At 42.2% G+C, this 15,730-nt stretch overlaps 1 protein-coding gene across 1 annotated transcript; it reads right to left on the reverse strand.

Moving 5' to 3' along the window:
• Nucleotides 1-43: 43 nt before the first annotated feature.
• On the reverse strand, nucleotides 44-11,024 carry LOC101471393 (uncharacterized). The gene is made up of 10 exons (XM_024798536.2): nucleotides 10,591-11,024; nucleotides 6,602-7,275; nucleotides 6,257-6,487; nucleotides 6,090-6,163; nucleotides 5,944-5,987; nucleotides 3,298-3,506; nucleotides 2,753-2,988; nucleotides 2,465-2,587; nucleotides 2,042-2,225; nucleotides 44-1,021 (listed from the first exon to the last, which is right to left on the reverse strand). Exons 3-10 carry the CDS (start codon nucleotides 6,288-6,290, stop codon nucleotides 750-752), a joined length of 1,176 nt encoding a protein of 391 aa, XP_024654304.2. The 5' UTR covers nucleotides 6,291-6,487; nucleotides 6,602-7,275; nucleotides 10,591-11,024; the 3' UTR covers nucleotides 44-749.
• Between the last annotated feature and the right edge of the window lie 4,706 nt (nucleotides 11,025-15,730).

Here is a 15,730-nt window from a genome sequence, read left to right on the forward strand (position 1 = left end):
ATATACATTGATTAGTGAGTAGCTACATCTTCCAACAATTGAGGAACCTTCATGAACTTATCATTAATGTATTAAAAATAGATAACAGCTGCCATGTTGCCCAACCATCTTGAATACAGTGATTTCTGTTCTGCCTAATCAGCACAGCGATTATAGACTGGCCCCATACCAGAGGTGGAGGAGAACAGAAATGGTAGGCATTGGCATGCTGTGGACGGGCATTTTAATTCCTATCTGCATTTCAAACTGAAGATATCAAGGATCAAATCTATGTTTTATCATTAAAGAAACAAAAACATGAAAGGGACAATGCCACCACGATCTCATCTCATCTCCTGAAATGAAGCTGGGGCTCTAACACATGAAAATGTGCATAAACAAGTTATTTGCAATACTGTCATAGTTACTTAATGTGATCAGAAAAGAAACAATCTGCTGACATTTATAGGTGAGATTTTACACTTTGTTTCCTGATGAGGTGTTCGCGGACCTGTTAGTTCTGGGGAGTTGTAATGCAATCAGTGTTCCTGTTCTTGATCTTGTGACATTTTTGGAAATTCAAACAGAAATGTGGTTGTTGTCACTTTAAGAGTTTCTCTCTTTTTATTTAAAAAAAATCTTTTAGATAATTTCATCTCAAATATTGAAACAGGTGTTTGTAAAAATAAACCACTGAACCTTGTTCACACAGAGAATTATAAACATTTAATCATGTTAAAAAAAAAATTTAACATCTGTTTTCTGATTGATCAGCTCTTGTTGAGAGCAGCTGCCAGCTGGTTGTAGCTCATCTTCCTCAGTATCTCCTCAGTTACCTCCTTGGCCCCCTCGGCGTGGTACTTCTGGACCATGAGGTCAACAGTTCTGGTTCTGTCTGCGGCCTCCAGTCGGCTGACGGAGATCGGATCAGTCCGGAGACTCAGGAAGCGCTGGAAGGTTTTCAGATCCTCTGAACCGAGACGGTTGAGCATCTGCAGCAGCTGCAGGGTCGCATCTTCGTCCTGCAAGTCCAGCACCTTCACTGACATGGGAGAGACCGGAACACAGATCAGACCAGATCCACACACATTAACTGATCTGCAAGACCGGTAATGTTGTGGTGATGGAGCTGTACTCCCTTAAGATGGTGTCGAAGAGGCCAAGATAAAGACAATGCTGGACAATACCTCCCACCCACTCCATGACGTACTGCCCAGTCACAGGAGCACGCTTAGTGAGAGACTGAGATTACCCATAATGCACCACTGAATGACACAGGAAATCATTTCTCCCTGTGGATATCACATCCAACTAATGCACAGTACACACTGCATTAGTTACATCATTTTGCACATCCCCTACAGTAAAATAACAAATAACATTTAAATAAAGTTTTACAGTTTAGGGTAAAATGTCAATCATATATTTTTAATCTTTGTAAGATTCTGGATATTTATAATTGAGCTATTTGTTTATATTAAAGCTATTTTTTTATATTCTGTAATTTTGTAATATATTGCATTATTTCATTTCCTCTGGGATTAATAAAGGATTCTGATTCTGATGTTTATAGATCTGTCTGTGTGAACAAAAAGATCTGAGGTCACTCTGGATTAAACAGATTATTCAGATTAAGTCATCAGAAATGTTTGAAACTACAGTTATTAATTAAAGTTATGTTATCACTGTTACCTGATAAACATTTCTCAGGTGGAAAAGCTGAATTTCTGATTAGCTGATGAAAGAGTAAGTTTGGTTTGATTAAAGCCTCTAAAGGACAAAAAGCATGTCTGGGGGCAGCAGTCTGAAACTGCTGGACACCAGCCAATTAAAGGACAGGATTCAGACGCATGAGCACAAACTGGGAGCCAGGAAAAAAACACTGGTCAGGACAGGCAAACGTTCAATGGAGATGTCTGGCTGAAACAATCAAAGAGAAGCTGCAGGTTCACGAGTCTCCATGATAAAGTCTCACATTTTCAAGAACCATGGTGTGTTTTCAGTTTGACTATAAATCAACTACAGACACAGGTAAAAGAAGGTCACATGTAGTGTGAATTACCTTTTAGCTGAATGTCTCGGGCCCAGACCTCACACTCTTTGTTGCCAAACACCCAGCCGATCAGACGGGATCCAGCCACATGACTCCTGAGCTGCAGCCTCACTTGTGTGGCTCCAGCCTTCAGCTGCACCTGGAATGACGGCAGGAAGTTGTTGTAGTCTCTGAAGTTCACGAACTTTGATATCTGAAACGATAAAAACAAGAAATGAGCTTCATGAGAGTGTGTGTGTAAAAATTAAGATCAGGGTCTAATCAGGAAGCAGCGTCAACAAACTCAGCTTCCTGTTTCTGAACAGCTGATGGAGTTTCAATTCGAGGATTCACCATGGCAATGGTAAACAAAGAGAAAGTAAAGCATCAGGTGAGAGCAGGTGAGAGCAGGTGAGAGCAGGTGAGAGCAGGTGCAGCGTCCAAGTGACATACCTCTGGCTGGATGACTGTGACGGGCTCTCCAATCAGTTTGTATGTGTGATTTGGGATCAGTTCACAGTCAGGAATAGCTTCGACGTACTCAGCCCCAATCCGCCGCTTCCACTCCTTTCTCACCTGCACATCAGGTGATCAGTCAGCAGTCAGAGCCACAAAGACTGATTCAGGTATTTGTTACCGGTGTCAGAGGATATCATTTCAAATATAAATCATTTGAAATTTAAACCTTTCACTGCACTTTTCATGGATATTGTAAGGACCCTTCAGGCAGGGCCTGCTTACCTGAGTGAGGCAGACATTCCTGGGCAGCAGCAGGACAAACAGTGTGGAATTTGTGGGTTGAGAGAAGATCAACACCAGGCCAGCAATCTGGTCACTGGGCGCTGGGGTCACCAGACCAAAGCACGAGAAGCCCGAGATATCAACTGTCACATGACTATCGGTCACCTGACCTGGAGTGATAAAGTCCACACAGTCCCCAGTGACATGAGCTACAGATAGGAAGTGCTGACCACCATCTGCAAGATAGAAAAACATTCATCCAGAGACTATCAAGAAACGTCAGCCAGCGATGGCAATTCAGACGTGTCTGACATGGTAACCCTGGAATGAGCCAAACACAAAATGTAAATCTAAACTTCTCTCCAAAGTCTCGGACTCAGAGGATTAAACAAGATCAGAAAGTATTTTTCTTTCCTCCAAAACATCAGGCGAGGATGATTTCTTCTGCAGGTTCTGTTTGCTGTCATGTGAATGTGAAGTTTGACCTCATGGTGGGACTGTGACATGTAACTGGCAGAAAACATGTCAAAGAAACAGTTAGTGACCTGAGAGCAGCTGGCAATGCGGCAGGTGGAGTCGCTGGAAGCTCCCAGTCAGCAGGTGGAACCTGAACAGAGCTCCTGCCACCTGCAGCCCTTTAGAGGACAGGAAGTCCACATCCCAGGGAACCATCTCATACACCACGTCACCAAATCCCTCCAACACCAGGCCTGTCACACTGCACCTGAACACACCGTGCTGCTGGCAGCGCAACCTGGCAACATGGAAACATTACTGTTTATTTGTTAGCTCTTAACTGTGAGGTGATATTCAGAGCATCTAGACAGTGTTCACAGCCTTAAATTGTATTATACAGCCCTTTGCTGCATGTCTTCCCCCTTCTCTCTCTGTGCGCGCTTTCCTGTCGTTTCTTCACTGAGCCTTCTAATAAAGTTGAAAATGGACAAAAAAATATTTGTTTATAGTTTTTTCTCTAATTGATCTTCTGAGTTAACTTCAGTAATTACTTCCTTCAAACCATCAATGTGTCTTTTAGACCCCATTCCTACAAGACTCATCAATGAAGTCCTGCCATTAATTAATGCTTCAATCTTAAATCTGGTCAACCTATCTGGGGGTTTGCTCACTATGTGTTTATACACCACTCTGCATTTAATCATTAGTGAGTCTAAACAAATCTAAGATTGTCTTCATACAAGAAACACATTCGACCACGTCAGACATAAAAATGCTGACTACAAGATGGCCAGGTCACTACTTCAAACTCCAAAGCTCATCAAAGATCCATAGGGAAGGTACATTATTGTTCAAGTTAATATCCTATAACCTGCAGCGGCTCCTGGGCCTGGCAGATTAGTACTACATAGAAGTGAAGAAGTGAAATAATTGAAAAGGAGAGGGAGGCTGAGAACAAAGAGCTTGTAGAACTGGGGGATCATATATAGATAAGAACCGGAAGGAGCCTGTTGGGAGGCATCGTCCCGCTCTCCATCGATGTCGGTCAGCTTCGGCTTCGTCCCAGACGAGGTTGACGGTTTGCAGATCCTCCATAAATGTTCAATGCCATGTGATCTTTGGCTAGCCTTGCTTTCCCTTGGCAGTGCGCGGGAACCATGTAATGGGGCTCTTGGCCAGGCGATGAGCGGGTAGATGTAGAATATGGCCCGCAAAGTGGAAGCGCCTTTCGGCAACAACATCAGGCTGAGGGACGGGTGACTGCTCTTCATAAGACCTCTTTGTTCGTTATCCGGTCCCAGTAGGAAGGATGCCAGTATTGATTCATCCATTCATCCATTCATATCCTTTTCAGGGTCGCGGGACCCGTGCAGCTGTCAACCATCCAGCCGCAGCAGTGGGAGTTGGAGTAGAGACCACGAAGGGCGTCTGCAAACTGCTGGGGGACTCCATAGTGATGTAGGATAGCCCATAGTCGGCCGGTGGACGCTGTCAAAAGCCTTCTTGAAATCGATAAAATTGATAGAAATCTTTTTTTGGTAGTCCAGTGTTTGTTCAACAATCATGTGGAGGGTGAAGATTTGGTCGACACATGACCAGCCACTCCGAAAACCAGCCTGCTCTTCTTGCAATCGCTCGTCCCCTGCATGTCGTAGCCGACTCAAAAGAACAAGGCAATGAGGTAGAAAGAACAAACCATAGTATAAAATCGCTCAACTGAATGCTCCTATAGGGATGTGATGCAAACTAGAAGACTAGACAGAGACTAGACTCATTGAGATCATCAACAAGACTGGCTCTCTTCCACACTGTGTGTTTTGTACTGTATTCCTCCCCTCACCCCCAATCGGTCGCAGCAGATGGCCCCTCCCTGAACCTGGTTCTGCAGGAGGTTTCTTCCTGTTAAAAGGGAGTTTTTCCTTCCCACTGTCGCCAAGTGCTTGCTCATAGGAGATGATATAGTTGTTGGGGTTTCTCTGTGTTATTGTAGGGGGTTTACCTTACAGAATAAAGTCATCCAAGTGACTTTTTCAGTTTGAAGAAGAAGAAAAAGAAGTGATGAAACATTTCTCCCACTGAAAACGCTATGTCCAGATGAACAGAATCAACCTCTTGGTGAATACCTCAAAATGACAAAGTGAAAAGCTCCAACAGGTTTGATGGGGACCGTTGGTACTCGGCTATTTTCAGATCTCTCCAGAGATGTTCAGTCAGGCTCTTACTGGGTCACTTCAGAGTGGTCCCAAGCCACTCCTTTGTTATCTTGGCTGTGTGCTTAGAGTCACTGTCCTGTTGGAACCGTCGCCCCAGTCCAAGATCCAGAGCCCTCTGGAGCAGGTTATCATCAAAGATGTCTCTGTACATTGCTGCATTAATCTTTCCCTTGACCATCACTAGTTTCCCCATTTCTGCTGCTGAGAAATATTTTGAGGTGAAAAAATGAATTTAATCCATTTTAGAATAAGGCTGTAACATGATAAGACAACATGACCGTTGGAACAAGTGATGCACTGTGAATACTTCCACTGTAGGGTGAGGTGGTATTGATGAACTTGTATGATTTGGTGATAACGTCAGTATGTGTTGGGTCTTACAAATAAACTTACAAATAAAAACACATCAAACACCACAAACATAACTCGAGGTCACAACATCAAGAGCGGGGTGAACAGCAGCATGGCACCAGATCTGCCCTAACCTTCCATTAAACCAATCAGCCAACAACCCTGTGTTACCTGAATATGCTCCCATCCTCGCTGACCTCAGGTGTAATCTCAACCTGCACAGACCAACAGGTAAAAAAATGATTAAAAAACTGGACTGATCAACAAAAAAAAATCAACAATTAGCACATCAGTGACATCACAGTGACACAACTTACCTGTGGTGTATTTGTCTCCAACCTGATGTCAGAGTAGGTCAGTGATGTCACTGCTTCTGCTTGAAAAAAGAGACCTGCAGAAAGATGACATCATCACATCACATGATTACATCCTTCCTGATAAATATCGAGTCAAGTGTAGCTTAGCACAGACTTTGCATACATACACAGCGTTGGCACGATCTTCATCAGGATCTCCATGGCGACACGTTCTGCCCGATTGGATCCAAAGAGTTTTTCTAGAAGTCTCCACGTCGTCTGTCTGCATGTTCCAACTGCTCTCCACTGCAGTGACTTTCTGCAGTCATGTATTTGTTGACCAACCACTGGAAACACTTGAGTTCATCTGAGACCAGAAACTCCAACATCTCCATGATGACAACTGAGTCTGAGGCATTCTGGGAAACAAAAATAGGACAGCTGGTGACATCATGGATCAAGGTGAACTAGTGGTCTTCAGACCTGACATTCCCTCTGAACTTTGCTGAAACTGTCAGGTGACAAAAACAAACCTTGTCCCTGATGTGATCCTCTTTCAGCTCCTGCAGTAAAAAGGGTTCTGATTGACCAAGGGCGTGGTAGAACACTTTCTGAGCTTCCTCCCCCTTCCTGAGGACCAAGTCTACTAGAACCCGGTTCCTGTCCTTGCAAGCTCCGTAGATGGCGATGGCCTCCCTTTCTGAGGCGTTTAGGATCCTGCAGCATTGCAGGGCTTCCAGGATGGGGCCGGGTCTCTGGATCCTGCTGATAAGCTTCCGCCGCTGAGTCTTCACAAAGCCTTGGACAGGTTTTAGATCTGATTCAGGTCTCAGGGGGATCATGGTGAAACGTACAGGGCGAACCTGATGATTTCCGCCGATTAGAGACTGGACTGCGGCCAACACCGCTGGCGCTCTGTCCTCCTGGTAACACCTCATCATTGTTTTGGCGGTGCTGCAGGCGTCAGCAGACCGCAGCCAGCGTGGAGGGATGGGGGGGAAGTCCTGCAGCAGGTCTGACTGACTGAGACCCCACTGGATCCTCCAGAGCTCCACAAGTGGTAGCTTTGAAAGCTCCCACAGCAGTACATCCTCCTTACCGTCCTCCATTGGGGTATGGGGTGAGTCCCAAACCTGAACTGCCTCCAGCATGTCACCCATGAGTTACGTGAGTGCCCTCAGCTTTGACTGACAGGCCAAGAGACCTCCTGCAAGACAAGCAAAGAGGCAACAAAAACCCTGACCAAATCAGTTCAATTCCATTTCATTTTATTTATATAGGTCCAAATCACAACAATAGTTGCCTCAAGGGGATTTATATTGTAAGGTAAATAGGTGTGCAGAGCCATAGCTGGACTGGCCATCAGGCATACCGGGCATTTGCCCAGTGGGCCGATGGTGATTTTGTTTTTTTGTTTTTTGTTTTTCTTTTGTAACGGTATAAACAACGAAAGGTGGTGGATTGGCCAGATCATGGCCGATGTGTAAAAATAACTCAGTTTTTTGGTGGTGGCTATGGCGGAGCTTCCACCAGCAGGTTGATGAGGGAAAGGGGAGGCAGGAGGAGGAGAGACCCGAGACGGTCGCCGAGTGTCAGGTGAACTGATCTTCAGGTAAGAAATTATGACCTGCAGTCTATCTGGGTCAAATATAAACTAAGTTTAGGTGTAGTTTATTTTTGTTGTGCTAACCTTTTACAGTCACTTACAATACCTTGTAGCTAGCATGACGGAGTTTCTATACAGCTGGGTGGGTGCTTTGATGTTACTGATAGTGAACTTTATTTTATTCATAAGGTTAGTTAGTAGAGTTGCCAACCGTCCCGTAAAAAACGGAATTGTCCCATATTCAGAGAAAATATTGTGTGTTTCGTATTGAGCCGAAAAGGAACGCAGTTTGTCCCGTACTTCAGCTAGAATAAAAAAAAAAGACAGAAAGCTGGAGTTATTCTGTGTCTTTACGCTGCACAGCTGCTTCTTTTTTATCATTCATTTCTTAAAATGTCTCGCTTTTAATAGCTAATTATCTGAAAATATAAACGTGTTTGAGAATTATACCAGTACATCTGATTTGAGGTGCTATTTTTTACAGGAGCTACAGTATCCAGTCGTACGTAGTGAGGAGGTAAAATTATTAAGAAGATAATCGACCTCTGTTGGACTAGCGTTCAAGTAGCTGCTCTGCTCTGTGTTAGTACAGGGCATTGAAGATGATAACAGTGGGTGGATTATATTCTTAAACAGCACTTTCAGAAACACATCTTCTGTGATGCAATCTACTCCCCACTGCTGTGTAATCAATTATTGTAAATTTAAAAGTTATTAGGAAATGATCAGACAAAAGAGGGTTTTCACCAGGGGCGGAGCGTGGGGGTGGCTTACTGGGCTTAAGCCCGGGTTGTTTTGTCAGAAGCCCGGGGTCTTTTGGAGTGTAATTTTTTCATAGTTAGATGCCTGGCTGACAACTGTATAAAACAAAAAGTACACACAATATTCGAAGCACATAGTGCACACTGTGGGAATTTACGACTGTGCGTGAATCCCCCCTGATATTGGTATGATCCGAGCTCAGGCACTAAGCGGGCGGGGCAGCTGCTGCCTACGAGTGCGCTGTTGGAGAAACGCAGCTAGGCAGACAGAGGAGAACTGAAGTTTGACCAGGTACCAAAGCAAACCATTCATACCGTACAAATAATGTAAATATGACGGTGTATCACGAAAGATTGATATCAAACTGATCACTTGACCAATATTACGTTACTTGTTCTTCAAGTGAATCAACAATGAAAAGCCGAACAAATGCTATTTTTTTTTATAGAGTCTTATCTTACGTGTGTTAATTTCATATTTTCAGTTCTTACCCTCCCCGACTAAATCGGTTTCAGTTATGTACTGAAATATAAGAATGGACATTAGAGGGTTCTTTCAAAGAAAAAACTCAGGTAAATGTTATTTTATATATTATGCTTCGTATGTTGTTCAGTATATTTCTATGCAAAACAAGAGGGATTTCAGTACACAGCAGGATATTCACATTTGTAACCAGATATTTACATACACTTTAGGGAGAAAACATAAAACATTTTTACTGTACAAGATCAATTTAGAGTAAACTTTTGTTTTAGATAAATATTGAAATATCTTTTGAATTAGTTAAATGTCAGAATAAAGAGAGACAGAGCTGTCTATTTTTTATCACTTTGATCAAATTTAGGCGTACATATACACTAAGTTTATTGTTAATTAATAAGAAACTCCAGACGATTCCATTCTGAGCTGAAGAAGCTTCTGATAGGTTAGTAGAGTCCATGTGAGTAAATTGGTGGCACACCTGTGGATGCATAAAAGGCAAAACACAGAGTCTGTTTCTTTGAAATGGGAAAATTAAGAGATATCAACCAAAACACCAGGAACAGAACTATGGAGCTCCATAAGTGTGGCTCAAGTTTGAATACAATTTGGTGCCATTTGCAATTAAGAAATACAGATAGTTTCTCTCTTTACTCTTAAAGTTAACAAATATGTTTTTTATATTTATCAATCTAAAAAAATAAACATTTAGTCTGATTTGATGTTACAATTAAAAAAGTGTACATAAATATGTGGTTTCAACTGTATATTTGATGATTGTCAGCACAAAGAGGGAGAGAGAGGAACAGAGAGGGAGATGGAGAATGAGGACAGAACAGAGATGAACAAGAGCAGGTGAGACACACATGTTAGTCAAATGGTCGTTTACCAAAAGTATCACCGTATCATAGGTACTCATGTATCTCGTACCTAGTGTTTCTTTTTAGGTTTGCTATTTTTCAAATTCTACATTTATTAAGTTATGCAGGCTTGTTTGCACAACAAGGCTAAATAATTATATAAACTTTTCTCAATCTAAATAGTGTACTTTGGTAGAATTAAAAAAATAAGTGTACTGCAGGTCTATGATGATTTTTAGTGCTACTATCATCTAGTTCTGATTCTGGTTCTGTCTTGGTTAAATCCTAAGTAGTCCTGATTTTGAACTGTTGCAGTCCTGTTTTAATTCTGGATCAGTTCTGGGTCTGGTTGAATTGGGGTTTAGTCCTCGTGTCTTAATACAGCCCCGACTTTGTTCTGCCTTGCTGCTTAATTAAAAAACTAGTTTAAGGTGTACTGCACATGTGGTATATATTTTTCCCTATATGAAGTCATTCTTTTTTGAACAAAACTCAAAACAGAGCCTATTAGTCAGTCATTTCTACCCCCCCCCCCCAAAAAAAAAAAAAAAGAAATCCCACATGCATACTACCCTTTAGGGCTAAGCCCCGGGTGTTTCAAATGTCTGGCTCCGCCTCTGGTTTTCACAAAACACTGTTAAATGTTCCATTTCTATGCCATATGTTAAAACAAGATCCAGAGTGTGATTAAAGTTGTGTGTGGGTTCTTTTACATTTTGAGAGAAGCCAGTTCTGAGGTTGTCATTTTTAGCATCTACATTTTATCTTAGCTGAGCACAAAATAAGACAGAAACACATACTGTGCCATTGTTACCTGTATTGGACAAATAAAACTTGAAACTGTCACGCCCAGGCGGATCAGCTGCATGCTGATCAGCACACTCTGTTTCTTTCTCTCCTCCTCTCTCTCTCCTCTTCTCTCTCGCGGAACTCACTGTGGGTTCACGCCCTCGCCCCACGCCCTCGGGAGACGAGACACCTGGGTCTCATTAATATGATCAGCATTTAAGCCAGGAGGTGACTGCTGTTCGTTGCTGGATCGTTGTCTACCACGCAGCTCCCTGGATTTTCCCCCTGTGTGATTCCCGAGTGGCAAGTGTTGGAGTGAGAGCCAGTGATTGTGTGTGTGGATGATCTGAAGAACGCGTGCTTTTCCCCTGGAGCCTCTTTTCCCTCACGCAGCTGTACATAGCACTCCCCCCTGCACCTTCTTGTATATACACCTGGTGAATTTTAAATAAATCTTTCTTGTGTGCATCTGAGCCTGGAGTCCTGCGCTTGAGTCCTCCTCCAAACCGTAACAGAAAGTCCTTTTCCTGTCTCCTTCATTTGGTTTTTTTTTTTTTAGGCAGTCGATTTGAATGAGTAAACGAAACTGGACAGTTTGAGAAATCATTGTTTTAAACAACAATCATTTAAATTGAGGACAGTCTGAGCCTATAGCAGCTCTGTTAGGGTAACAAAGGTACTACGAGGTATTTAAGATAATTATTCTGGACTTTATGTGAGAAGAAGGATTTGCCTTTGTATAGAGTGATATTATCTGTAATTTGTCTTTGATAAAATCGTCAATAATCAAAGTCACTCGAACATAAACAATAAACACAAACAGAAGGGAGAGCGAGGTTAAGTGAAGCTGCTGAGGTGGAGCCGGAGCTCCGTCTGATCTGATAGAACGTGTTGGATATGGCCGAAGCAGCGAATTCAGCTTCAGGGTGTCTGAAAGGATTTCTGCTTAAAGCAGCACGCTTATTACTTTGATAAAAGAAGAAAAGATCACAGCTGATGAAGTCACAGCTACACGTGCATACCTCTGTTCATTCTCCTGCTAAAGAAAATTAAATAATAATGATAATGATGAAATGATGCTATGAGTGCAGGAATGTTGTTGCTGAGGTCGAGGCTCTGTGTCTGCTCAGCCCTAACAGCATGAAAATCTTTAACTTAACAGATTTAATCTCAGAGTGCTCTCTTGACAGCAGCAGAAACAGAACAAATAAATCTTTCAAAATCAAACTAAGCCATCACAGACCCTCTGAATCATGTTCAGCCACGAGCAGATCGGCAGGTAAAGCAATTGTTCTTACCTGAGAGCAGCTCTTCAGGTGAAACTTTCTTACAGGAGCTTTTAAAAAACAAACTCACTGCAGCGTGATGGGTTTGAACTCTGAGAAACAAGATTGCAGCCAGTCTGAGTGATGACGAGTCTTGGTTTTCATCATTAATGCTCATCACAAAAACAGGAAGTCTGACCTACAGCTGTGGCAGTGATGGTTTCCTCTGCAGATGCTCACTTTAAAACCACAGAGTGGAGGTCAGTCAGTAAAAACCAGGCCAAAACTCCCCGTCAGCAGGAAGAGGCCTCGAGCAGAACCTGAACTAAAAGTCAGAGACCACCACAACCCACACCAGCCTCTAGCAATCCCCCACTCACTCTTGAGAGACAGCATGTGAGGCGTGTACTCTGTGCAGCGAACCCCAGGAAGTCTGCAGGCCCAGATGGAGTACCTGGGAAGGTCCTCAAAGCATGTGCCGGGCAGCTAGCACAGGTCTTCACTGACATCTTCAACCTGTCTCTGGAACAAGCCGTCATTCCACCCTGCCTGAAATCTACCATAATCATCCCCATCTCCAAAAAGTCACCCATAACCAGGCTCAATGACTTCCGTCCAGTTGCACTAAATATAGTTAAATTATTGTATAGTTTTTATAATGTGCTACAAGCAGGTGTGCACTTTTATAGAGCTGTTTCTAATCTCGTTATACTGTGTATAATGACAATAAAGGCTTTCAATTCAATTCAATTCACGATGGTCAGTAAAATCCCAGGAACACCAAAAAGATCTAACTCTGAGTCTAATCAGTCAGAGCCACTAAAGGCCTTTTAATCATTTCACTGCTCTGAGGGGCTCACAGGGATGAAAACAGACTGGAGCAAAACACTGAACTGAACAAGAGCTCTGTTTGCTGTGTTTGATAAAGCTGAGGTAAGGATAAAACAGACTCAATAAAAGAACTGTAAAACAAAGTTAAAATTTTCCAGTCAATGTGGAAATGAGCAAGTTTTCTGAGGCAGTAAAGGCGCCGGTGACCCCTTTGGAATTTGGAATTCTCATCAAAGTTCAGTTTTTCATTGATTATGGTCCCAAGATATTTATATGACTCCACTTGCTCTATTTTCTGATTTTTAATTAAAGTGAATCCCATTGTGTCTGTGAAGGTTCTCAGTCATCCAGGTCATCGTAGTCAAGATATCACATCATGAGAACCTGTTTCTGGGTTCACTGCCCAGATATCTTGTTATAGGCATGTACACAGCTACCGGGAGAAACCTGAAAGATCTATCCTTGTGCATTGACAGACAAGAATTTCAAGAAGGATATACTCTGTTCATGTTCAATATGAGTCCTTCAGATGACAGCCAAGCGTTATCACTGATAATAAATGGCAACTTGAGACTTGAAATGCGCTTCAGAGTCCCGCTGCCTCACACAACAACGCTGATCGTTTATGCTTGTTACGATTCAATTCTCAAGATCAATTCAAAAAGACAAGTTTCGGTTGATTATTGCTGATAGGTTTCTGTTTTTTCTTGAGTCATGAACAATCATCAGTTGGAGAGTATCATGAGGCTGCTAGTCAGTGACAGATTCTACGGCGTTTTGTCGTCAGCTGAGTTACTGATGTTACTCAAACGTTTGTTTAAACGGCCTGCATATCTGATCATAAATACAGATTCAAGGAATAAACCTGGAACTCATTGGCTGGCGATTTCATTAGAAGAAGATGGAGCTGCCAGTTTTTATGATTCGTTCAGATTCCCACCGGAATGCTTTTACCCCAAAAGCATTCTAACATTTTTGAAAAAGCATGCTGATCGAGTATCTTTCCATGAAAGGACTTTTCTATCAATGAGTTTTTATGAACTACACCTTTTTTTCCCCTTTTTTTTTTTTAACCAAAGAAGGAGTAGCGTTCTAGACATCTCACTTTAAGTCCACATTTTAAGTCTAGATTTTACATTTTAGAGACATAAATAAGGATCTTTTAACAAACGTGTTCCCATGTGTTAGGTTTTGTATTGTTGATTATCATTTATGCTTAGAAATATCTACTTATATATGCTTAGAGTTTTATAATTAGTTTTAGATTGGTAGAGGTTTGATCCTTGATAGTCTGCAAACTTTGTGTGCATTAGAGAGCACTCTGGGAGCATGGGAGAGGTCGTACCTTGTCTTATTGTTTTATGGTAGGATTAACGTAGCTATATCTGTCTTAGTCTAAGTGCCTTTTGGTTTGATGAACTGTTGGATTTCCAGACCAGCAGGTTTAGGGAAGTCATTTATGGGGTCACACTCTGACCCCACACACACACACACACACACACACACGCACACACACATACACAAAGGCAAGGTACTCTGTGTGTATGTATACATCATATGTTAATGAACCTATGCATATTCATGTAACCTCAATAAAAGAGCAGTGTTATGGGGGAGCGGACGAGAGCAACTGGGTTCAAGCGAAGGAACGGCGTTTGTCCAGTTCTCTCCCGTGCACGAGAAACATTAAGAACTTTGCCTACTTCGTGTCTTGCTTGCTGTGTAATTATATTGTCTTCAACGTTCCATCGAATAGGTTCAAGCTACAAACCTATCACCATGTTATGATGTAATCTTGTTTTCTAAATTCAAACGTGCCTTTACCATTAAAGACTGTCTTTTTTTTCCCTTCTCTTATTTTCTTTTCTTTCTTCTGTGTATATTCATAGCACTCCTTGTTATGCATTTCATGCATGTGTTATTTTCAGACATATGGGGGTTATGTTACCCCCCCCTCCTCCTCATCAGTAATGATCTAGTTCAGTATTTACTTGGACGTGACTTAGCCAATTAACCAATACCTACCTATTATATGTCAGCTGACCTATCTATGAAGTTTTGACTGGTTAATTTGTAATTTTTTCTGTTTCCTGTCTTGTATTTAAGCAATTTTTTAAAATATTTTACTATGACCCTGATGAAGGCCACAAGCCAAAACGTGTTGGTCAATTATTAAAGTTGTTCATCTTCCCTCAAGCGATGCTGGAGTTCCTGCTTTGTGAATTCTTTCATCCTCTCCATGCATCTTGGAAGCCGGTGAAGTTGTGCCAGAAATTTTTTTTGCCATGAAAGACAGATGAAAGCCACGCTGTCTACAGTATGCGGTCATACGTTCATGGGACAAAATCCTGTTTGTTATTTCACAGGCACTCCCCATTATGCCTTGATAATATTGTGCATTATTGGGTATATCGTCTGGAGGCGGGAAATTCAAAATTTGTCTAATTTCAACCTTATTAAATTTATTTCTCACAACTATAGAGGGCTGTGGTGAGCTGCTGGCGGAACTCTGCTCTGGATTACCGCCTTGTTGAAACAAACGATCGCGATGATGGTCTACAGGGCTGTCTTGGAGTGGCTCATTTGCAGGTAATTGCACATTGCTTTGGGAAAAGCCCAAGGCGATTGCTGGTTATGAGAGTCATTGAAACAGCTTTCATTTAACCTATTTATCTGGCTTAACAACTCTAGGGGTATTTAAACCTCATCCTGTCTTTCTGCCAAGACAGCTAAAGCCTGGATAAGAGCAGAGAACGGGTCAGAAGAGGAAATGTTTTGAGTTAGGCAGCTTTAAGAATGAGCAACGTTTGACTGTTTGACGTTTCACTGCAGGTCGCTGCGTGCGCATGTGCCCTGGCACTATTTGAAACCTGCTGGTCCGGGATCAGAGACCAGCTGAAGGGATTCTGCTGACCTGATATCAGGACATGTGACAGGAAGTGTGGATTTAAACAGCTGAGATTGAATGCACCTCCAAACCTCACAACCTTTTCCTTTTAAAGATGTCATAACACTGATTAAAATAAAGTATGTGTGTGCAAGGGAGGTAGGTGAAAATGTGAATGTGAG

Source organism: Maylandia zebra, linkage group LG23 (genome assembly GCF_041146795.1).
Source record: "Maylandia zebra isolate NMK-2024a linkage group LG23, Mzebra_GT3a, whole genome shotgun sequence".
Classification (NCBI taxonomy): Eukaryota; Metazoa; Chordata; class Actinopteri; order Cichliformes; family Cichlidae; genus Maylandia; species Maylandia zebra.